General features: G+C 36.6%; 1 protein-coding gene across 5 annotated transcripts in view; it reads left to right on the plus strand.

The window, feature by feature from the left end:
* Nucleotides 1–25,119, plus strand: part of HERC4 (HECT and RLD domain containing E3 ubiquitin protein ligase 4) — a 41,791-nt gene that overhangs the window by 2,024 nt on the left and 14,648 nt on the right. For 3 of the 5 annotated variants that reach the window (XM_087932088.1, XM_087932086.1, XM_087932090.1), the window contains exons 2-15: nucleotides 2,687–2,778; nucleotides 4,687–4,972; nucleotides 8,736–8,895; nucleotides 11,051–11,127; nucleotides 11,901–12,122; nucleotides 12,537–12,628; nucleotides 14,848–14,978; nucleotides 16,469–16,629; nucleotides 17,217–17,293; nucleotides 18,236–18,369; nucleotides 21,243–21,302; nucleotides 21,408–21,519; nucleotides 22,427–22,616; nucleotides 23,971–24,143. In XM_087932088.1, coding sequence (XP_087788214.1) covers nucleotides 4,747–4,972; nucleotides 8,736–8,895; nucleotides 11,051–11,127; nucleotides 11,901–12,122; nucleotides 12,537–12,628; nucleotides 14,848–14,978; nucleotides 16,469–16,629; nucleotides 17,217–17,293; nucleotides 18,236–18,369; nucleotides 21,243–21,302; nucleotides 21,408–21,519; nucleotides 22,427–22,616; nucleotides 23,971–24,143 — 1,815 coding nt within the window. In that variant the 5' untranslated portion in view covers nucleotides 2,687–2,778; nucleotides 4,687–4,746. The remainder of the gene's footprint in view (nucleotides 1–2,686; nucleotides 2,779–4,686; nucleotides 4,973–8,735; nucleotides 8,896–11,050; nucleotides 11,128–11,900; nucleotides 12,123–12,536; nucleotides 12,629–14,847; nucleotides 14,979–16,468; nucleotides 16,630–17,216; nucleotides 17,294–18,235; nucleotides 18,370–21,242; nucleotides 21,303–21,407; nucleotides 21,520–22,426; nucleotides 22,617–23,970; nucleotides 24,144–25,119) is intronic. The other 2 variants (XM_087932089.1, XM_087932087.1) reach the window with 1 other exon arrangement.

Below are 25,119 nucleotides of genomic sequence, written 5' to 3' on the forward strand. Positions count from 1 at the left end.
CGTGGGAAAATACCCGAACAAAGCTGAATACCATACATGTAAGTACCCGTGAAAACTTAAGAAAACATACATACATACATATATTTGTGTGTGTGTGTGTGTGTGTGTATATGAGAGTCTATATATATAGACTATATATATGCTGACTATAATATTTTTCTGATTCTGTGTAAATGAAACCTAAAGCTGCTACCATTAAATCCATGTCTGCAGTTGCACCTAATAGTCACATCAACACTCCCAGAGATCTGTTTTCTTCAGTAGATACTCCTATTTTTCTGGGTCAAGAACACTAATATATGATACTACCCATACTTATATGGATGATCAGTTATATAGCACAATGACACATTTACACAAGTAATGAGAACTATTACTCCTGTAAGAACAGTGTTAATTGGTGAAATATGCCGAGCTAAGACTTGGGAATGTCAAGCTGAAACTAAGGGATATTTGGGGTAGACATGAGAGATTTTGGAACAAGGAGCAGTAATTTAAAATAAACAACATTTTGACTTTTAAAGTAGACATTTCAGAATCTCTCTTTTTGCTGGGTTTATCCTGAAGTTGGCAGTTATTTGTTGACTCTCTTATGAATACTAATTGCCTCTAGTTACCAAGATTATATTAATGCTTTAAAAAAGAAATAAAATGTGTAAAAATTTTATGTAATAATAAACTTAAAATATCAATACATATATTTTTAAAAGGTGATAGAATGAAGGTATTCTTCTCATTTCAATTTTGATCTTACATAATGAATGGAGATAATTCATCTTTAATAAAGTTGTGCAATGTAAGTGATGTTGCAATAATGATTCATCATACACTGTATGCTTCTGGAAAGCTCTAGGTTTGTGCAGAAGATCTTTTCAGAATTCTTAGGTATATGAATAAAATCTGGAAATGGAACAGAACTGTTAACCAGATTTATTCTACTTATTATTTTGTGTGCTAAGAGATTTTTGTAAATGTTTAGCAAAGGCAAACAAATATTTACAGAGCATTTATAAAAGTTAATTCAGTGAGGGCACCTGTTTTCAGCATTTTATACTGCGTATCCTAAGGGAGTTTAACTCTTCTTAAGAGGGCATGTAGTATTCTCTCTGGCAAAAATGATATTTTTTTTAAAAAAAGCGACTGCTACAGCACTGTTTCTCAACTTCAGCAGTTTTAAGATGTGTTGTCTTCAATTCCCAGAATCCTGGGAAGTTAAAATCTACACAGTTTAAAATGACTAAGATTAAAAAATGTTTACACCATGCTATATTAGAACCCTTTCTTATCTGTAAGGGACCAGTGGTATTGATAGAAATGTTTATAAATGTTTTGTAAGATATTTTAAAATATAGGAATAGATTTTTATAGGTGTTATGACGTGTAGAATTTTGGATAATTATATGTAAATCCCAATTTACCTAAAACTTCTCTTTTTCAAGAATCCATATATTATTTTTCAACAGGACTTTATCTTATCACTTTTTTGTTTTTACATGTGTTTGCTATTGCTTCTTAAATGAACTTTGTACTTTTATCTAATCCAGGGCTCGCCAACCTTTTGGACCTCAGGGACCAACAAACTCATAATTTTAATTCCCACAGACCACTAATATGAATTTTGACTGATGGTGGCTTGGTGACGTTTTCCCAGGTCTCTGAAGAAAGCAGTAGAGACCCCTGGAAAAATCCCCCAAAAAGTCTGCAGGAAAATTCCCCACCCCATTTTCCTACCAATCAATCATTATTTGGGATGGCAAGATACCATCTCCAGCTCCGTTCTCGGGGGTGCAGGAGAGGAGAGAGTGGGAGACTAACTGACTTTTGGTTTCATGCAAGGAAAGCAGCAGAAATCTTTCTTTCTCTCCCCCAAACTCCACCAGAAATGAGTCTTTGTGAGACTTGTTGCACCGGTGCAGCCTCTTGGAGCAGGATGCCTTGCAGGGTCCCAAAGGCTCGTTTCTGGTGGAGTTTGGGGGAGAGAAAGAAAGACTTCTGCTGCTTTCCTTGCATGTAGCCAAAAGCAGAAGAAGCAGAAAGAAGCAGCCCAGTGGCCAGGCCAGGTGTGGGGCAAGTTCCCCCCCTTCACCCTTTCCCCCCTCCCTTCACTACCTTGTGTTGTTCACAACGCAGGTGACGCAAGCCTTGTGTTCCCACAGGCCATGTGGGTGGTTCAGCCTTGTATTCCCATGCAGCCTGGATTAATTGGGGGGTGCTTTGGGGGTGACATTTCTCTGTGGACCACAAAATTTTCTCATGGACCACCAGTGGTCCCCGGCCCACTGGTTGGTGACCACTGATCTAGTCATCATATTGCAAAATTACTCTTTACTAAGTTGTTTGAGAGAGATGAGTTTTTAACAATAATAACCATGCTACGAGTTGCAAAATTGGTTTTTTTTAATGCGTTTGATTATTATTTCCCTGGAGCTGTGATACAGTAGTATTATAGAGAGGAAGAAACTTTATCCATTGCAGTACAGAATAGGGCTTGTTTTTTTAATTTGTATTTTATCTTTTCTAATAAATTTCTTGCTAATTAAATGGAGGTCATAAATTTATAATTTCATTGAGAAAATCTTTTTAAAAATTCCCTATTAATCAAAAAGTTAATTTGCAGATTATTTACTGAGAGTTGGACAAATTTGAATTCCATTAATGTGTATCTGATTAATTTTTTTTGCAACAGATTCAAATTGTACGTGCAGTTGTTGATATGAATGCATAAATACTGCTATGCACTCCTCAAGGCAACGCCATTTTAAATGTCTCCTAAATGTGGTAGGATTGAGTTAATTACTTTCTGTGTTTCAATCTAAAGCAATATTTGAATCATATTTAGCTAGGAATAAATATGTAAGATTCTAGGTTTGAGCAGAAATTGGCTCAGATTGGAGTTATAGGCCATATGAGTTATAGGATAATATTTCCATGTCTCCAAAATATCTTGTTATTTCTGGCATGTTCTCATACCAATTTCTGATTCTAAATTGTAAACTGTAGTCCATTTTCTATTAACCTGTACAATATACAGCATTTCAGATTTAAAATGTAAAAAAAAAATTGATAAAGTTCTTTGAATTATAATCTGTTTGAGAGATGAGGACTCTTGGAAGTTTTTTAGGTGAGAATATCCCATGAACTATAGTTAATTGCTATAACTAGTTTTGATTCAGGCTTAATTTTTAATTTTTGAAAGTGCCTAAACAATCACTGCAGCAGAATTCCTTCTATACGCAGTTTTAAATTTAGGAAAACTAGTCCATAGCACCAGTTTCCTATTTTGTGCCCAGAGCATATCCAAGAACACTTCAAAAGTTGTTCTGTGTTTCCCAAATACTGCTTGGCAGTTAGGTGGACTCCTTTATGAATGTTCAGTTGTGTATATAGTTAAGTTAGGGAAAAAGTTTTTATGGGTGTTTAATATTATACAAGTATTTGATTTGTGTTTTTCCTTTCTGTCTGAAAGAACATTCAAGGCAACTTGTAATTAAAACAATGCAAACAAATATATCCATGTGTATGTGTGGTGTGTGTAGTCATATATACACATACATAAACATAGATTAAATCACAAACAATTGCCATTTAATGTCCAGCTGTTCCTAAAGAAGACTGAATGTCAAGCATAGCTTCTGAGAAAGTACATTTCCCAGATTGGAATCAATGCAGAAAAGGGCTTTTTTGACCAGGCTAGATAAATAAGCTTTGGAATAGAGGAACTTTAAAAGGCTTCGTCTGGAGATTAGTGCCGAAGCGGTTTCATTATGGCAGAGGTGATCCCTCTTATAATCAGTTCTAAGCTGTTTATGGTTTTAAAAGTTAATAATGGAAAACATTTGGCTATTCGGAACAATTATCCAGTATAGGCATTTCCCTACACAATTATTTTCAGAGCTTTAACACCAGTCCCCCCAAATTGGATTACATAATTTGAAAATCCTTGAAAAGCATTATTCAAGCTCTGGCTTAACATAATTTGTGATGATTGCCCTATATTTTTTTGTTATATTCTTTTTGCTTCTGTTTAGTTAATATACGTATATAATTAAAAGTTGTAGGATCTAACATTATGAATTATTAAACTGGTTTAGGCTTATTGTTAAATATCTTAATTAGTGTTCTGTTTGTGGTTTCCTGTGATATGTTTGAATTCTTTGGGTGTTTTTTTTTGTTTTTGAAGTAGAAAAATTAATGCTTTATTGTTCTAGAACACTAAACATACTCAGTTTGTGAAAGGTAGAATGCAATTAAACAAATTACCCTTTGGCTTGGTCATGCCTAAGTTTTCTGACATATCCTCTAAAAAACCAATTTACTTTAGCAATAACATAGCAACCATACACTTAGGATAATTGTGAGAGCAATTTTTTTAAATTCACATAATTATTTGAAATAGTTAAACACTTTTTTGGCTCCATTAAGTCATTGTTAACTCCTATCCACTATCCCTGTTGTGATTGGCTGAAGGCACCAAGGTGGCTTTGTGCTCATTCTGCCTTCTAGCCAGATACCTTAACCAGATACATACAGTCATATTTAAAGTTACATATTTTGCTATCGTTCTGAAGATATAAATTCAAAAATTCTTGCAGTCTTTTTATTTGGGTCGTAAAAATTGAGGGGTGAAAATAGTGTACTTTGATATAAATGCTAACCTTCTTGGCTTACCTTTTTCTTCTGTGACAGTAATGCTGGTGGAACGCTTTTGCAGATTGAAATTGGCAGACTATTGAAAGGACTTGCAACATGTTATGTTGGGGAAATGCATCTTTTGGACAACTTGGATTGGGCGGTATTGACGAAGAAATTGTCCTGGAACCCAGAATGTGCAGCTTCTTTGTAAACAAAAAAGTTCAAGATGTCGGCTGTGGACTGAGGCATACTGTGTTTGTATTGGATGATGGGACTGTGTATACCTGTGGATGTAATGATTTAGGACAGTTAGGCCATGAAAAATCTAGAAAACGACCAGGTAAGATAAAAAATAATGTTGGTTGTATCCTATACGGTTTTGATTCTAAATTTTGGTACCAAATTTGCACACATGAAACCATGTAATTAATTTATAACATCAAAATAATCCATATTTAATAAGCTTTACCACGATTTTTTAAATGGATGATTATGTAGGGACGTTAGGATTTTGAAAATACTATATTTGAAGAACCTTATCTCCAACTAATCTTATGTTTAAATTTTTCATGGTGGTATTTTTTCATCCTGGACATCATTTTGAAAATTGATGATTTGTACCAGGAAAGGTATATAGTACTCTTAAGGTGGATGGGGCTGATACAGTTTCCTTTTATGAAATGCTTGATGTAAAAGATCCTTCTCTACGTGACATTTTTGTATATGTCCTTCCCAGTTCAGTATCCACATGTATTTTAAAAGGGAAAAAAAACACTCTATTTTTTGTTTACTATACTTGAATTAAATTCAGCAAATTTAAGTTTAGAAGTTGAACATTTGATAAAACAGCAAGCACCTAGATGCTTTGGAAGATCCCATATATCAATGGTAGTGATAAAATAAAATTTGCATGGCTTTACCCTATAAAAGTAATCCATCAGCTTCCACAGAATTATTTTCTAGGGAAGTATGGCACTTTAATAGTTCTATAAAGGTTTTGGCTGATCTGCATAATAGATCCTTAATAGATTCTTTTTTTAACCTTTATATCAGAGTCTCTTGAGTGAAATCTTAGTATCATACTGTATTTGAGGAAAATTATAGAAATGACAAAATGCTTTATTATAGCTTGGAACATTTTGGAAGGATGAATCTTCTATTCAGTTTTGCTTTCTAGGAAGGGTAAGCAGGTATAGTTTTCATTCTTAAATCCTGATGTGTATTTCAGGTAGTCCCTGACTTGGAATTGGTTGTTAAACCAGTTACAGTGGCCTCAGAAAGGGTGCTTTACAGTTGGTTGCCAAGCACCCTGCAATAAGTTTGCATGCTTCTGCCACCTCCTGAAAGGATGCTCTCTTGTCTTTGTGGCACTGGTTGGAAGGGCTGCCTGCTGGGATTTCCTGAATATTTTAGCTGCGGTGTGATGACCTGGGGCTAGGCACAAAAGCAGCACAGCCGGAGTGAAGGCTTAACTCCCTTTTATTGCTCCAACTTTCCCTCCCAAAGTTCCCACAGTTCACTATAAATCCAAGAGCAGCCCTTCAAAAAAAAAAAACACACACACACACCCCTCCACTAGTTCCTGGCTGCTGTGAGTGCAGAGAAGCAGCCAGCTCTGAGAACAGACAGAGTTCAGGAAACTTGGATCCACGGATGTTTTGTCGCACAAAGGGGTTGATGGGGCTGCAGCACAACCTGAAGGCAGAGTTGTGTCACTGAGTACTTGCCCAGGACCAGGCTAAGAAAAGCAAGGCAAGTCGACCCCAGGCAAAGCAAGGCTAAGCACAGTAAGACAAGGTGGCAAGATGTCGACAAACTGTACGTGAGGCTGGAAAAAGACAACACTTGTTTCCTAACAGCACCCCTCCCCATGGCGTCTCTTTAAATCTTATTCCCCAGGTGAGCCTTGTGACGAGGGGTGGGCGTCCTCCTCTTGAGCCACCAGGGTCTCCCTGCACTGAACGCACCTCCTTTCCATGCTCAAGGATCGGTCAGGGGAAGCAATCACTCCTCCCCAGAGCTCCATTGCTCCGCTGCCTACTGTTTCCCTCTTCTTCCTCGCTTGGTTGTCCTGCGCCCTCTCTCCGTCTCTGGCCACCCCTTCAAGGCCTGAGGGACCTGGGACTGTCTCATCCTCCCCTGGTCCCTCCTCTGGGGTCGGCCCCATCTCTGTCTCCTCCTCCTCGGACCCAGGCTCCGATGGTGGGGAGGGGGGGCATGACATCCAGTCTTGCAGCTGAATGAAGGATTCCCCCCTTCCCAGTGGATGGAAGGGAGGGGAAATCCTTCATTGGGGTGCAGGACCAGAGGATTTTAACACTGTTCCCACAGACCAGTGAAGGATTTCTTCCCCGTGGAGAGGGAATAGGAGAGGAAATCTTTTGTTGGGCTACAGAAATGGAACTAAAATCTTCAGGATTTGAACTCCGTTCCTGCAGCCCAGTGAAAGATTAGACACACACACACCAGTGGACCCTCCTACAGCCTCCCCCTCCCCTAGGCACCTTGTGCTTCTTACCTGGGATTCCATCTGCTTAATATGCTTAATGACTGCAACTAGGAGTGCTGGGATGGCATTCGTTGGGCAAAGCAGTTACATGAGTGCCTTGGTTAATGACCATTTCATGCAACAACTGAGATTATAGTTCCAATTGTGGTCATTAAGTTGAGGACTACGTGGGAATAGGAGTGTGATATTCACTGATCATAGTAGCTATTTCAATAGAGTCTATGGACTATTTTATATAGTCCAAGTTTTTAGTGCAGGAATTGTAGTCTCTAGAAACAACTCAGACCTTGGCTTTCGACTGTGAAAATTAGTTCTCGGTATAGTTAGATGTGGTGGCTTCCCTGGATGCTAGCTCAGACAATGAGGAAGAGCTGGCTTTATGGATTCCAGAAGAGGATGCTGAGGAAGAACTCGGGGAGGAGTCTGGAGGAGGGTGTGGAGGAATGTCGGGAAGTTGCTAAGGCCTCCGACCAGGAGTGGAGAGGCCAGGTACATCAGAGAGGTTGCTGGAGAGGCAACCAGATGAATGGCCAGCTGAAGAAGGAAAAGGAGAGTTGCAGCTGGCTGGCCAGTGGGGATGAGGAGGAATTGCCTTCTCACTTGATTCGCAGATGCATAGGGCTGAGAGAAGAAGGCATAATGGAGATTGGCAGAGCTACTTGCAAGGCGGCAGCCTCACCTCTCCCGATGAGCTACACAGGCAAGCACCTATTGAATGAATGGAGGTTGGGTTGCTGGAAACAGCTGGCCATCTCTTGCTGTGTGCATCTTCACACTCATGCTCTTGGTTTTCTCAGCTCTGGGTTGTGTTAGGATTGACCGTGTGTTTGGACCTTGGATTTGTTTGTGGATTTCGGACCTTAGTCTTGGATTTCAGACTGGACTTGGAATCTGTGGACTGTGGGCTTTGAATTTGCTTTTGCCTTTAGATTTGGTAGCCATGTACCTTGACGGAGCAGTGTTGGACTTCCTAGGACTTTATAGTGGGTCCAAGTGGGGTCTTGGGGATTCACATTAGGAGCTTTGACTTTCACTAAAGCTCTTAAGACCTTTGCGCGTGTCAGGTTTGTGGACTGAAACAGGACACTGGATAAATTCAAAAAGATCAGTATTTAGGGTGTCTATTTTTTAATTATTAATAGTTTCAGTGTTCTCCTAATTAATCCAAACTGCTGTTTCTAGCATCTGTGAAAGAATTTAGGATTCTGAAACGTGTCCCTTGGGCAGACTTTGCTGGGTGCATTCTTCTTCCTCTTCCTCTCCTCCTCCTTCTCCTCCTTCTCCTTCTCCTTCTCAAAATGAAACACCAGCATAGACAAGGAACTCCTGAGGAGAGGAATAGAAGACTTGCAATGCTGTGCAAGAGACAGTACAACAGTGTGAGTCCCGACTACTGGATTTTCCTGTCTAACACAGGATTGGGATACATAAATACCTGGGCAACGCTGGGTTATCGGCTAGTTATTAATAAGTAGACTTAGGTTCTCAGTCTGTGATGTATCTTAGGCCAGAAATAATATAAAATTGACTTGATTTGTTTGTAAAGACACATGTTTTGCTCTTTCTGCTGCTTAAAGCCACTTTTTAATTACAGAGCAAGTTGGTGCCTTGGATGCTCAAAACATTGTCACTGTTTCTTGTGGAGAAGCCCACACGTTAGCATTAAATGACAAGGGTCAAGTCTATGCCTGGGGTTTTGCTGCGGATGGGCAGCTGGGTTTACCTGGCACTGAAGACTATACCAGAGTTCCCAGGTAAAACAAAATAATCAAATAATGTTTCAAAAATTCCTTAGGAAAATGCTTACTTTTGGATTATTTTAATTGCTTTATCTGTGTACGTTTGGGGCATGATATTTCAGCAGTTAAAGACACTGAGCTTCAAAACCCAAGTGTCCTGCCATGGGTGAGCTCTTGTTACTTGTTCCAGTTCCTGCGCACCTAGCAGTTCAAAAGCATGCTATATGTGAGTAGATAAATAGGTACCACTTTGGTGGGAAGGGAATAGCGTTCTATGTGCCTGGGCGCATAGTCATGCTGGCCGCATGAGCATGGAAGTGTCTTCAGATAATGCTGGCTCCCTCCGCTAAGAAACTGAGTTAGCTATATGCTCAAGAGTAGACAGCAAACAATTTTTTGTAATAAGCAAATACAGTATTTATAATACTGATATTCTTTATGAGATTCTAATTGGGAATTTAATGTAAAGTAGCATGATAATTTATTCATGTATGTGGACAGGACCAAAATGCAATGCATATTTGATTTAATTAGATTAACAGATAACAGATAATCAGAGTTGGAAGGGATCTTATAGGTCATCTAGTCCAACCCCCCACCCAAGCGGAAGACCCTACACCATTTCTGACAAATGGCAGTCCAATCTCTTCTTGAAAGCCTTGTGTAATGATATTCCCACAATTTCCGAGGGCAACTTCTGTTCCATTGGTTGATTGTTCTCACTGTTATTAAATTAAATTAAATGCTGATAATATTTTGTTTATTTAAAGATTTCCCTCCTTGGTCACATTCAGATTTAGCTATGGTTCTTGGAAGGTTTCTATAAGTGATATCCAAGATATACTGTACTTTTGCTAAAACTGGCTTGTTTTTATTATTGGTGTATGCACTTTTTATGTTAAGTATGAGAATAAGATAACATTATGAAGTCAGTTTCATTTTGTAAGTTGCATAAAAGCATGTGGATATTTCTGAGGCTTTAATGATTTTGCAGAACACTTGGCAATATATTTTTATTTAAACGGTTTAAATAGCATATTTTTCAACACATAGCCTTAACACTCATGCAGCATTTTAATTCTGACTATTGTAGATTTGCTATGGAACTTAACATTCATTTATTTATAAATATTTATATGCCCTTAGTGATATCAAAAATTATTTTTGAATAATTTGAAACCCCAATATAAGATCTGCATGCTTAGAACAATTATAGTATATTTGCCTTAATATCCATAAGTTCTCTCTTTCTAAGAATTAGGGCCAATTAAAAAATAAAAAGTGTGAGGATTTACTGTTTTCACCTGCAGGAGCTAAAAAAGGTTGCCTGGTATCCAGCATCCAGAGCACAAAGATTTCTGTATTGCAGTTGGTAACTGCTGTCTAGAATGATAGGTAATTTCCAGTAGTTAATAGAGCTTTAGCTCTCCTTAGTTTAGCAACATTGCTGCATTATGTCCTGTGTTTTAAACTTGGAGCAGGTTCAAAACCATTCACAGTCTATATAACTGGACTAGAAAGCTATGCTGGGGCTGCAAAAAGAGGGAAGACCGGTCTGATTCAAATATACTAATTTGTAACTGCTTGAATCAAAATATTTTGGATGATTGTGAATATTTGTTTACATTAGATCTTAACCCACGGTTTGAAAAGTTATAAGAGTAGTACTACTTTAATCTGAAAATAAAGTGTTTTCTTCCATTTTTAAACTGGTTTTAGTCTTATAGATATGTACAAGTGTGGTAAATGTTAGGTTCTGTATTTAGATTTCTGTATGTACTAAATATAGAACCTGTCCTTCCCTGTTATTTTACTTTTAATAGAAAGAGATCAACCTTCACTTTAGATTTTAAATCTCATGCTCCGTCCAAATGTACTCTGATGGTATTTATGTAAATTCTAGTTATTTAAAATAAAATGAAGTCAAAGTGTATTTTCTTACTCTAGTTTCTTCTCTAGCCTGAACAAACTTTGGCTGTTCAAATTGGGGTATTGTAGGAATAGAAAACGTTAATTTACAGTATCTTCAGAACTAGAAATTTGTCATAGCTCTTATTTGTATATTGAGAACTCATGTTCTGTGATTGCTCTTTTTGAGTATTTAAAGTGTTTTTAACTCTTCTGTGTTTTTTAAATGCTATTCATTTAATATTTTCTTATTTTCTCGAAGGAACATTAAAAGCTTATCAGACATTCAAATTGTACAAGTGGCCTGTGGCTACTGCCATTCCCTTGCACTTTCTAAAGGTAAACCATGTTCTTAGCTGCATTTGTATCTGTCTGTTTAATTTAAAAATATTTTCACTGCCACTAAGATCACAAAAGTTTTTTGTATAGTAAGATCTGGTCATTTGCTAGGGACGGGTTTGTTAACCTCAGCAACTTTAACTTTAATGGGGATTCTGGGAGTTGGAGTCCATACAGCGTAAGGTTGCTGGGGTTGAGGAATACTGTGTTAGGGAAAAGAAATATATTAAAGAGCATTTATTTATTATGCTCAAATATACTTCCATGCTTCTTTCTCTCTCTCTCTCTAAAGCAGGGGTCTCCAACCCTGGCAACTTTAAGCCTGGAGGACTTCAACTCCCAGAATTCCCCACCCAGCTTTAAGCCTGGAGGACTTCAACTCCCAGAATTCCCCAGCCAGCAAAGCTGGGTGGGGAATTCTGGGAGTTGAAGTCCTCCAGGCTTAAAGTTGCCAGGGTTGGAGACCTCTGCTCTAAAGTATCACTTCCAGCCCATATTTTATTGGCCGGTGCAATATTCCATACTCCAGATTTAAAAATAAGTTCTTTGAACTATGATCTGTTTGAGAAGGGGCTTGTGGAAGATTCTGATCCCAAGTGGCCCAATCCGTTTTGATTTCAGTCTTCTTTTTTAGATAATTTTAAATGGGCTTCTCTTTCTATTGAACCCTCTCTCTTTTGTTTGAATTTTGCACTGAAAGAAGTAATCTGATTCTTCAATTTGATTCTTGCAGTGATTTTTAACCACTGTTTATCTTTGTTTCTTTTCAACAGGAAGTGAAGTTTTTTCCTGGGGTCAGAACAAGTATGGACAATTAGGATTAGGTTTTGAATATAAAAAGCAAACATCTCCACAAGTAATCAAATCTTTATTAGGGATCCCTTTTGCCCAAATAACAGCAGGCGGTGCCCATAGCTTTGTACTTACTCTTTCTGGAGCAGTCTTTGGATGGGGCCGGAACAAATTTGGACAACTCGGTCTTAATGATGAAAATGGTAAGTTCTACATCGCAGATTATAAAATGAACTTTTATGATAGAAATGATTCTGTTTGCTCAGTGCTCAAATTGTTTGTGTTATAGGCAGGAGCTCTCTGAATTACAAAACCTTGCTGAAATTAGTTGTGACTCTTATTAAACTACATGACTTGGCAATGCCTGCATTCCTTAATTGTTAGAACAATAGCACTTTCAAAACAATGGATAAATTGTGTTAAATATCATTCTGAAATGTTGCCTCCTGATGCCTTGCATTGCTTGATGGCAATACAATCTGTGAAATTATGAACTTTTTAAGTTGTGTCAAAGTTCCTATTGGAGGCAGTGATCTGTCAAATGAGATCATTTTTGTATTTTTGTGCGTGTGTAATTTGCCACCATTTATAATTTACCAAATTATTATAATTTTTAGATAGATACGTCCCCAATCTTCTGAAGTCACTAAGATCCCAAAAAATTGTTTATATCTCCTGTGGAGAAGATCATACTGCAGCTCTTACAAAGGTGTGTTCAGTCTGTCTTTGGTTCCAGATGTGAATTGAAATGTGATGTAAAAGACTTAATATTAATAGTTCTTGGTGGCCTTATCCCATATAATTGGGTTGCACCAATAATGTAGCCAGAAATACCATGTCTGCCCTTGAAATCTATTAAGCCTATTCCTGATACTATGATGCTAGAAAATGGTTACCTTTTAATTACTGTGGGAACTATCCGTAAGGCATTGTGCTACCAGAGTAGTTCTGCATTTTCTAATTCCATAGCCAGGGCATAAGATAGAGTCATGGGCACCCCTTCTTTCTCTCCTTCCTCCACATTTCAACTCTTGATCATAGGGTCAATTTGTATACAAAAGTTGTATTCTCTTTTTGAACCATATATATAATAAACTCACCAACTTGGGCAATTAACATAAATTTGCAGAATCTTTCCAAGATATGATTTAAAATCTAGACACTAATTTGTTTATTATTAGTTTAACTTGCTGCAAAAGAATTTAATAAACAGCTAGTCCATATTTACTGACCATTTGCTCAGTGACCGTTGAAAATTATGACAGTTCTGAAAAATAACTTTACATTTATGATCTTTGCAGTGTCCCTCAGTCATGAGATTGCCATTACAATCAGTATGTGCTGTCCTTTTCTTGACCTATTTTTTTCTTTGTCTCCCCTTGCAAAGCAGAGAGATTGAGGAGAAGGGTTTGCAAGAGAGTAAGCTCTTTTGCCCATTGAAAGCAATGTGACTGCACCAGCAGCAGGCTGGGAACCACGGGTATCCAATGCAAACAGCTTAAAGTACCATTTTGAATCTCCCCTCAGTCCTCCACTCTGCATAGGGGTCTGGGAGAGAGACAAAAAGCAAGTGGCTTCTGTAGGCAATTTTTCCTTTGCCTGACTATTCCCACCCTCCCACTTTGCAGGGCAGAGAGTATGGAGAGGGATTTCCAAAGAGTAAACAGTTTGCACTTCTATAAATTGAGAAAAAAATCAATTGCATAGGCAGTAGGCAAAGGAAAGAGTGCACCCATAAACTGCTTGCTTTTTTCCTTCCCTACCACGTGGCAGAGCTGAGAAATTGGAGAGGAAAAGACTAGTGTGTAAGCTATTAGTATATGCACTTGCAACTTCAGGCCTGGACTGCTGGCATGATCACACTGCTCTTGATGTGTAAATGGGCAAATAGATTGCCATCTTGAAATATTTTTCTCTCCAAACTCTCTGCTTTGAGGTTGGGTCCCTTTTGTCTGAATATTCTGATAAATGGTAATAAAACAATATTCCTGTCTCAGTTTGTCTCATTGGAAAATATACATGCCGAGGCACAAGCCTAAAAAGGGGCATATTTGGTCTTCAGGAGGAAGCAAGCAATTTTTGTAGACAATCGCTCCTTGGCCTGCCCCATCCAGTAGAGAAATGGGAGAGGAAGAGATTTGAAGAGAATAAGCCGATTGTTCTTCTACACATTGAAAGCAGCGTGAACAGGCTGACAGTGGGAAAAGATCAAGCAAAGGCGAGATTTGACTAGAGAAATCATTTGCTCCTCCCAACCCCTTTGCAGAGCAGAGGGCTTGAAGACAAAGGAATTTCAAGAGAGCAAGCTGTTTACATTGTGTGCCGGATGTCTCCCATCTCCAGGGCTGCAATACAATCACATTGCTTTTGATGTACACAAGATAGTAAGTGGGCACTTCAGAATCCCAAAGGGTGGGGGAGTGACTATGAAGCAAAGAAATGCAGAAGGTGTAAAATTGAATACAGTAGTAGTCTTACCTCTTTCTAGCCGGAAAGCACAGCCTTGATCACATGATTTCCTACTTGGTGATGGCTCAGTGGCGGAGTTACTATCCCAATTAGGGTCATTAAGCAAGGACTACCTATATAATTAGCTTGGGGACAAATCCAGCCTCTATGTTGGGAATTTATAGTGAAGAACTCTGCTTAAGCTGCATTTTTGCAGTTTGCACCTTTGATTTATATTTGATCAGAACTGTTTGATCTGCAAATTACTCAGAATCTAAAGTTTAAAGCAATGCAACCATTTTATTCCTTTTTAATTTATATTATATGCCTCAATTGTTTAGAATCTGAGATATATATTTATGATTATAATCCCTTTTAGGCAATTTTATTGTTCCTTTATACATCTTGGGCAAGTATTTGTATATGTAAAAAATAGTGAAGACATTGACAGATTACATCCCAATTTGAAATATCTTTTAGGAAGGTGGAGTTTTTACTTTTGGAGCTGGAGGCTATGGGCAATTAGGTCATAACTCTACTGCGCATGAAATAAACCCCAGAAAAGTTTTTGAACTTATGGGGAACATTGTCGCACAAATTGCCTGTGGAAGGTAAGTGTGTTATTAGAATGGAACTGTTTTTTTACTTTTTTTTTTCAAAGTGAGCTGATCTGGCCCAGCTGAAATATTAATTACTTCAGGAGCTTTTTAAAAAGCTTTAATATTCAACATTATTCTTGAAAAGCAGTCAGAGCATCCTGTTTCAAGTTAAAGTCCATAAAGAAAGAGATTACTAATTTTTTCCTTTGTTCGTTTAATAAAGGATTTATTTGATAGTCAATTGAAACTGGTTTAAGTTTACTTTAAATGTTTTAATTAGAATGTGCAATTGTTTATTCAGTATATTTATTGTGATTCTGATCATAATTCAGAATAAAGTCATTTGGCAATTGCACTTTTTCCATCAAGAGCCATGAAGTGAATATAGATACAGAGATTAAACTATATTAGGCAAGAATGCTCTGCCTAGGACATTCTACTCTACATTGTTGGTTCTCATCTCTCTGTGCCTTTATAAGGTGGTCCCCATCAAGCACTAGCAGGTTACAAAACAAAGATGTAGGGTTGTTGGAACTATCAAGATGGCTTCAAAATGACTTAGCAGGAAATACAATGTAACATATAAATTATAGTCTAGGAAGATACTTTTAAGAGGGATGGTTACAACTTTCGTTTGAAGTAAATTAAATTATGTCAGATTAAACTGACTTCTAAAGGATCCAGATACGCTTTTTGAAGCACTCTTCTAACAGGCATAATAAATTAATAACCACTTGCTCTTATTGTGAAATCTTGTTGGGGGTTCCAGCGATATGCTGTTACAGAGAAAAGGCTGCTATGATTTAGACAATGCAATAATTCATAAGGCCCAAGGGATGAGTTAATTGCCCTGGCACAATATTGTTCCATAAGCATAATAAACTTCTGTTCACTGGATTGCAAGCTTTGTCCTTTTTGGGGCATCTTTTCCTAGCCAAGGTGGAGCAGCTGAATCCAAACATTTAGTGTTCAAGTATACATTACAGGTAGTTATTGACTTACAAAGTTCATTTAGTGACCGTTCTAAGTTACAACAGCTTTGAAAAAAGCAACTCATGACCATTTTTCACCCTTATGACCATTGCAGCATCCCCAGGTCATGTGATAAAAATCCAGATGCTTGGCAACTGACTCACATGTATGATGGTTGCAGTGTCCCAGGGTAACATGAACATCTTTTGTAACCTTCTGTCACGCAGAGTCAGTGAAGAAATCAGATTCTCTTAACACCCATGTTACGGATTTAACAACTGCAGTGATTCACTTAACAAATGTGTCATAAAATGGGGCAAACTCGCTTAACAAATGTCTCACTTAGCAACAGAAATTTTGGGCTCGATTGTGGTTGTAAGTCGAGGACTACCTGTAGTAGCTGAAATTGGGAACTCTTGGGTTAGCTGAACTGCAATAAATAAATAATTTATATTTTGAATGTCGTTTTAGAAAAGAGTCTGGAATGTCCTCCTTTCTTACTTCATAGATGTTTCTTTCCTCTGTTGCAGGCAGCACACATCTGCATTTGTTCCGTCAACTGGAAGAATTTACTCTTTTGGTCTTGGGGGAAATGGACAGTTAGGCATGGGAACAACCAGTAATAGGAAAAGCCCCTTTCCAGTAAAAGGAAATTGGCTGGCATACAGTGGCCAAATTCCAGTGAATTTAGGTGATTATCTCTATTCTTTATTTGTTTGAAGTGTTGTTGGGCTGAAGTACTATTGGAGATACTGGCTGGGTTCGTGCATTATTCTACAGTATCGTGATTATTTCTTGCTTTAATCTTTTGCATTTACAATAAGCCATGGTTTATGTGGTGTGTGGTATGCACACTCAGTTGCAGTTTAGTGAACAAACTTTGACTAGACCATGACTTGGTGGTACGTTCAAGATGTGCCATTGTGATAAATTTAGTTCTTGGTGGTATAACTTAGGTCTCATGAAAAGAATCTTTATTAAGCATATAGTAGTAACAATACATTGCAATGCAAGTTTTAAATCATTTCTATACAAGAAAAATCTATACAAGAAAACTGCCATATAGAATAAAACCAATTTTTACTATAAGATTATAAAAATAATTGTAAATATAATACAGAATAGAAACTGTTCTTGTTGTTAAACCCTGAAATAAAACATGTTAGTTGAAGTATGTTAAGTTAGTGTGTCAGAATTACAGAAGTTACATTTCTTAAATTAATTTCACTTATAACTAAAGTAGCTAGTCCACTGAAGATACTTTTATTTTAATTATAGATGGTGAAGATTATTATTGTGTAAAGAGGATTTTTTCTGGTGGAGACCAAAGCTTTTCACATTATGTTACTCCACAGGTACGTTATTTATTTTGATTGATAAGCTTGCTTCTGTTTCACTAAACTTAATGCCTAAGCTTGAAAATAGAAACAGATTCTAGTGGGTTTTTTCCATTTCAGGAGCATAATTGGTATATCTGTTGTATATTAGCTTGCTTAATCTTTTTTCCAAAAAGATTTTCATAGAATTTAAACTATTAGACAATTGTATGATTTGTTGCTTAATATTTGTGTAATTACTGAATTTGATTATATGCCATCAAGCTGTTTTTGAGTCCATAAAGATAGATTTTCTTCCCAGTCTGGTCCTTCGGGTGCAACATTGCCACTCTGACTGATTCCATCCATGTTGCTGCTGGTCATCCTCTTCTCTCCTTCCTTTCCATCTTTTCCAGCATTAGAGTTTTCTGTAGGGAATGGTGCCATAATGTTTCCAATGTCAGATAATTTGAACTTGAATTATTATTGTGTAATTATTACATAACTATTTGCTTTGAAACTAGATGGATTAATCTGACACTACCAATTTCATGTTTGTACAAGTCACCTTGCCTGAATTGAACATAAGCAGATAATAGTCGATATGTTACGTTTAACACAATCTCAAAAAATAATTCAGCAGATTTTACCTATGTTTTGTCAAATATGTGAACATATAAAAAACAGCCAAGAGTGAAGTGACTTAAAAATAAAAACAGGACAAGTTATAAAAACCTATTATAAAGATTACAATAGGACAACTTAAAAAAGAGATTGTGCGTGGTTTGATTGTTGCTCGTTATTGTAAATTGTTTTCATGGTATTAATGATTTTGTTATTTAGTGCTGTGTTGTAAAAAATGGCTGGCATTAATGCAGGTATAAATAAAACAGTGAATGAATTTTTTTCAGCTCTGAGTCTAGGGATTTGAAATTTATGAAACAATTTCTTGTGATAACATCATTTACCACTTAAATGCAGGATTTGATACCAGCAGATGACTTCAGATATCCGAATGCTTCAAAACAAATCTGGACTGTGAATGAAGCTTTCATTCAGAAATTAATGAACTGTACGTCTTCAGGTACAGGGAGGCTCCCTGTGGAGATAGCAAAGTAAGAATTATTTTTTTTGTTAAATCTTTTAAATCAATCTTTCCCAACCTTGGTCACTTTAAGATGTGTGGACTAACTCCCAGAATTCCCCAGCCAATAATAAAGCTGTGTGATTTAATCTGATATTACATAAATCAATTATTACATTGGAATAAAATTATCTTACCTCATCATCTGGAGCCATAAAATAAAAACTCTGGAAATGAATTCCTAAATGCACTCCTCAAGGCAGTTAATTTGAGTGTTACCAACCCAGGAGATGCAAAAATGTTACTGGTGATTTCGTTGTTTAGAGAGAAAACTGGGGTATTAACGCCACAAATCATGTGACTGAGGGGGAGGGAGGATCATTTGAACATTGAATATGGGTCATAAGTACCCCCTAGGTCAGTCCCTCAGCACTTTGAATGGTTGGGGCTTCTGGTTTTGAACTTCCCTGAAGACAGACCTCTGACTGCGATTGTGCGCGGCTTTGGTCCGTGCTTCGGCATCAGAGAGGCCTGGTCGATTAGATTTGCAGCAGAAGCTGCCTCATAGGGGCGGCGGAGGAAGGGGAGACCGTCAGCCAAGTAGAGAGGAGTTACAAATCCCCTCCCTGGCTTGGCAATTGCTCCTTCCCGAAGACAGCTGAAGCGATGGTCTAAAATGGCCACCCTGAAGGGGAAGATTAGACTGGAATAAGATTGTGCAGGAGAGAAAAAGAAGTGAACAGCAGGAGGAATGGGACAATATAATTAAATGGAAGGTACCCCCAGGATTAACATTTCAAAGAATTTTTAAGAAAGGATTAAAGCGATGAAGAGAAAGAGAGGGGGAAAAAGGTGCAAATCGCTTTTGACAGCTCCTGGGCTTTGAACCAAGAAAGGTAGAAGCTGGAAGAAGAAATCATCTGATCAATTTGGATAAGTATATTCTCATTCTTCTACTAATAAAGCTGAACTATAGATTGTTACAGAGGAAATTTAATATCAATTGGATTTGATCTTTTTGTTTGGAAGACTGTGGTTTAAAAAGCTCTGAATAATTGGGGGGGAAAAGAAAAGAGGAGGTGAAGATCTGTTATAACAAAGTGTGCCATCTAATTTAAATCTAACTTGTTCTTCTTTTAAAAGACTCTGTTTCTTAAAAACTGTAAGGAAAGTTGATACAATAAAACAAGAACTTTGAAAAATTGAAACAAAGAAAGAAACAGGAAGATTCTGCCCTTGGACTAATGGTTGATTCCGGCAAGGATTTGGCATTGGATTAACTGAGGAATAAAACTTGAGAGGAAGAAAATAAAAGCTGACTGTTGGAAATTAACTTCAAAGACACTATTTGGATTAAATTGCTAACTAGAAAGTTGTAAAATGGCAATATCTCTTCTGGAATTAAATATGAAACTTAGAAGTATGAAAGAAATACCACAAGAGCAAGGTGAATCATTGGGCTTTGCTTTAGAATTTATGAAAAATGCGATTGCAAAATATGAACAACGAAGAGAAAAGACAGAAGAGAAGATGGAGCAAATCATCGAAGGGGCCGTTTTTAATTACCATTGAGAACAAAGAACTCTTGAAAGAAAGAGGAAAAGAGTTGGAAATATAGGAGATTTAAAGTTAAAAGTTAAAAAAGAAGGGAATATCCAGAAAATTAAAAAAGGGAAAAAGAATCAGCAGAAATTCGAAGGGTGGAAGGAAGCTATATAGAGAGAGGGGGATAAAAACTGGAGTGAAAGAATAAAAGGAAAGAAACAGGATTTGGGAACAAAGAAACATGGGAATTGTAAAAAAACTGGGAAAAATTATTTAATTAGACATAGAGATAATGGTTGATTAATATTTAGAGGGGATTCTGCAAGGTGCTGGGGGGGGGAACATAAATTTATAGTTATGAATTAGGGACATATAGATTGATAAGATGGAAAACAACTGTTATTTCTTGATAATGGAATCTAATGCTCTTTTCCTTTATGTATAGAGATAATTGTAATATTTCTAAGACTGGAATGCAGGCTTTTTTGTTTAAATTTGAATGGAATAATTAATAGAATATGTGTATTAAATATATTGAAATAAATGACATGATATAGGAGGAGAGCTGAAATGGAATTAACATCAGGATTAAATGAGTAGATTAATATGTCCTTTTTTTGAAATTGTAAATAAATCTTATGAAATTAAAAAGGGGAAAAACCATGCAGAATCTGATTTATATATGTTATGTAGTTTTAAAGGGATTATTAATGTTAATGTTCTAGGTAATAAAATGTTAAATATTTAATGAGATTTAAGAGGGGAGATAATATGTAACTTAAAGGTGGTGCACTTAAACTGATATTTTAGGGGGAAACCAATTTATAGGAGTGTTTTTAGAATTTAAGATGAAATATGCAAATGTGACAGTTAAAAGTACTAAAGTGTAATAATTATGAAGCTAACATAAGTGAATTAAATAATGAGGTAAGCATTTGGAATAATATAATAAAATAGAAAATGTATAAAAGCATTGTTAAGATAAGAAATTGAACACAAAAAATTGAATATGTAACTATGGTCATATTTGTATGTATATGTGAAACCTGTAATTATGCTGTTTACTAAAAAGAGATGTTAAAATGTGAAAACTGAATAAAACTTGATTAAAAAAAAGAACTTTGAATGGTTGCTAAGCAATCGGTCATAAGTCAAGGACTACTTGTGATAATTTATTAAATGTTGAAGCTGATTGAATGGCTTTTTACACATTGTTAAACACATTTAAAAACAAAACAAAAAGGAACTAAAATGTCAGATACAACAAACCTAGATGGGTACACACACAAAGAAGAAAAGGGCGTGTCAGTCGCACTCAACTAACATGTATGTTTTTCCTTTTTCCTTTTTTTGTAATAGTGAAATAGAGGGAATGTTTTCTTCTTCTGGCTGCCTAAATGGAAGCTTTTTAGCTGTCAGGTCAGTGGATAATGAATACATAATTGAATGAAATTGTTAACATTTGTTTATTTAAAATATAGAAAAATCTGTACAAAGTAACATTTCTCTCTCTTCTTTCTGCAGCAATGATGATCACTACAGAACTAGTGCCAGGTTCTCAGGGGTGGATATGAATGCCGCCAGGCTTTTATTTCACAAACTTATACAGCCCGAACACCCACACATATCTCAGCAGGTTGGCCTTAAAAATCTTTAAAAGTTCATTTCAATTCCATTGCATGCTATTCTGTCTGCATCGTATTCTTTTTGTTGTGCCATGCATGGGGAGATTTGAATTGTGAATATATTTTAATTTAATATTTCTAACTTGTCAGAATACATGAATTTCATTAGGTGCTTTACACTGGAAGAAGAAATGACATATAATGTAGTAGAAATCTGGTTTGTTTGTACTTTTTATTCTGGCTTGTGTAACAAACTATGATTCTTTGTCCCATTTTAACAAAGTGAAGACTTATTTGCTATTATTATTTGCTTTGCAAAGTCAGTAAAGAATTTGCAAAGCGTCAGGGGTGGTGGTGGACAGAGAGCAGCAAACAAAGAAAAGGTGAAGCAAAATGCAATTTTCTTCAAATATGTGGTTTTTAATTTTATATTTGGATGTAACAAATACTAGGGATGTCCAAAGGGTATGATGAAAAAAGGCAAGAGAGGGGCCTCAACAAAGCAACACACAAAACCAGACAGAGCTTTTATTGCTCTGATGATGCCATCTTGCCTTTTTTACTTTTTATCCTATCTTTGCTATTTTTTAAATGAACATATTTAATACTCCTTCCTCCTCCTGTTTTCCCCACAACAACAATCCTGTGAGGTGACTTTGGCTGAGAAGTGACTGGCCCATTGTTTCTTTTTCATGCCTAAAGTGGGGCTAAAATCTCCTGATTTCTAGCCTCATTTACTAATGTTTGGAACAAAAATAAATGGCACAATTATGCTAGCTTTCTTTAAAAAAATTAAAAATGAGTTTTTAAAATTGCAAGAAGAAGAATATGTGTCTCTTTGTATTATTCTTACTGGCTTATTCTCCCAGAACAGGTTTTTAATTTAAAACTAGATTCTGACTTACACAACATTCCCAGGTGGCAGCCAGCTTGGAGAAGAACCTTATTCCTAAGCTGACCGGCTCCTTGCCTGATGTGGAAGCATTAAGACTATTTCTAACACTGCCAGAATGCCCCTTAATGAATGAAGCAAAGAATTACATGACTTTGGCTATTCCATTTGCAACTGCTATTGTGAATCTAGAAAAAGCTCCATTGAAAGTACTTGGTAAGGTTGGTTTGCTTAATGTCAATTATAACTATGTAGGTCTTACTCTGCTGCAAAGAATGAGTACATTGCAAAATTCAAGTAGGTGTGTATGTTCTGCAGTACCTGGGGCTTTTTTTGATTCTTGAACTATTGAAGAGAACTATTGTTATAAGTTCATTTTCATACATCTGATACATAATTAGCAAAGTTGTGATGGTTATTGGTAATAAAATTCTGTAAAATAGAATTTATTTTTGGATTTCCCATATGAAGAGTTGGACTACATTGTTAAGGAGAGTTGCTAATGAAGGATATATGTTAAGAACTAGTGACAGCTTATACCAGAGGTGGTATTCAGCAGGTTCTGACCAGTTCTGGAGAACCGGTAGCGGAAATTTTGAGTAGTTCAGAGAACCAGCAAATACTACCTCGGACTGGAGATTTTATAGTATCCTACAGTAGCCACGCCCACTACATCACATCCACAGAACCGGTGGTAAAAAAAATAGAATCGCACCACTGGTTTATACCCCTCCAACCATTACAATGTCCCTTTTGTCCATTACAGGATGGTGAGAACTCTTTTGCATTGGTGCTAGTTTAGTTGGTTGAGCACTCGAGTTAATGCAGGGGGATTTTATTAGCCATTGTGTTCCTAAGGGTCAGTTTTATCCCATTTATTTTTAAGGATGATGCGGACAATATCTACCTTTCTGTTTTTCAGCTCGTTCTCTACATAATGTTTAGACATAATAATAGATGTCATGTAGACTAACAACTTCTTAGATAAGATATAATTGTAGGAATCTAATAATCCCATCTGGAAATGGAAGTATGATTTGTTTCAGGTGACATTGTGCTTTGACCAAAGGGCTAAGATTATATTTTGAGAGCACTTTCAGAATTTATTATTGCTTTTGGAAGATCCAAACTTTCCTGTCACTAAAAAGTTGGGGGCCACTGTTCTGTTTTGCTGGTCCTGAAACCTTGACAGGAACATTTTTCTAAGAAACCCAGTTGAGAAATTTCTAGGGAGCTTTTATTGATTCTTTAGTTTTTGAAGCTTCTAGTTTCTACCTGCAATTTTATAAATTCTGTTATTTTTGCTCACTGTTTTTAAACATGGGTTGTCTCCTGTTTTAATTGGTTAAGTATGTTTGCTTGCTTTATATCTCATCATATCATAGAAGCTTTTCATGATTCAGAAGCAAAATAAAAAGCTTTTAGTTAAAACATAATATAGTAAATGGATGTTTTGTTTGATGTAGAGTTAAACAGTTGGTGAAATGACATCATAGAGAATGTTAAATAAAAACTAATTCAGCAAGCTGCAGAATGCTTCAGTAACTGTCACCTTCTTGCCTGTTTGTAGAAAACTGGTGGTCTATATTGGAACCTCCGTTGTTCCTCAGAATAGTGGAACTTTACAAAGATGTTGTAGTCCACCTTCTGAAACTGTACAAGTTGGGTATCCCTGCTTCAGAGCAAAGAATTTTTGCAAGCTGCCTACATGCTTCGCTCAAAGTTTTGGAAATACTACACAGGGTATGTCTTGGAAATCTGTATTCTTATTTTCAAGTTAAGATTCAAATTATATCTATCTTCCATGTAATTGATATAATTAATATAATTAAGAAGAAGGCACTTCTTTTAGAGTGCCTTCTTACTTTGTAGACAACTGGAAGAGAAATGCTTCAATAAAGCATCTGAACTGTAAATCTAAGCAAATGAACTAATATCAATTTCACAAGTTCAGTAGAAATTAAAATTTAACCCAATTTTTAAAAACAATATGCCAAGCCAAAGCTGAAGTGGTCAGAGTACAGTTCTAATCATACTTACAGACGTTCAATTTTTGATATTAATTCAAATTAGTGAATACCACTTTTTAAATCCACTGCAATGCCACTATTACAAATATTCAAACAGAATTTTACCACAGTTGCATTCTATGACCAGTTTTCTGTGATTTAACATGCATATATACATACATACATACATACATATGGATCTTTGGTTATTCAGGTTTTCTCCCGCGTAAGATTGGAAGTATCTAGGCAACGTTTCGATGAAGTCTCATTCATCATCTTCAGGCTTGTGTCTTCGGCTCTGTGCTTCTCAGAGTGCTTCTGTTCCTGTGCTTCAGAAGCACAGAGCCGAAGACACAAGCCTGAAGATAATGAATGAGACTTCATCAAACGCTGCCTAGATACTTCCAATCTTACGCGGGAGAAACCCGAATAACCAAAGATCCACTACTAATACCCGTGAGAACCTCAGAATATACATTATATATATATATATATATATATTTTCTTAAGTTTTCGTGGTGCCTTAATATGGCATTCGACTTTGCTCGGTATTTTCCTACGTCATAGCAGCTGTGCTTTTAAAGTTGTAGCAATGTTTCAGCAGAATCTCATCTGCCATCATCAGGCTTCTGTATAGTGTTCATCTGTGAGATGAACACTATACAGAAGCCTGATGATGGCAGATGAGATTCTACTGAAACGTCGCTACA

Source organism: Pseudonaja textilis, chromosome 4, assembly GCF_049901715.1.
Source record: "Pseudonaja textilis isolate UNSWEBS1 chromosome 4, rPseTex1.2, whole genome shotgun sequence".
NCBI classification, from domain to species: Eukaryota; Metazoa; Chordata; class Lepidosauria; order Squamata; family Elapidae; genus Pseudonaja; species Pseudonaja textilis.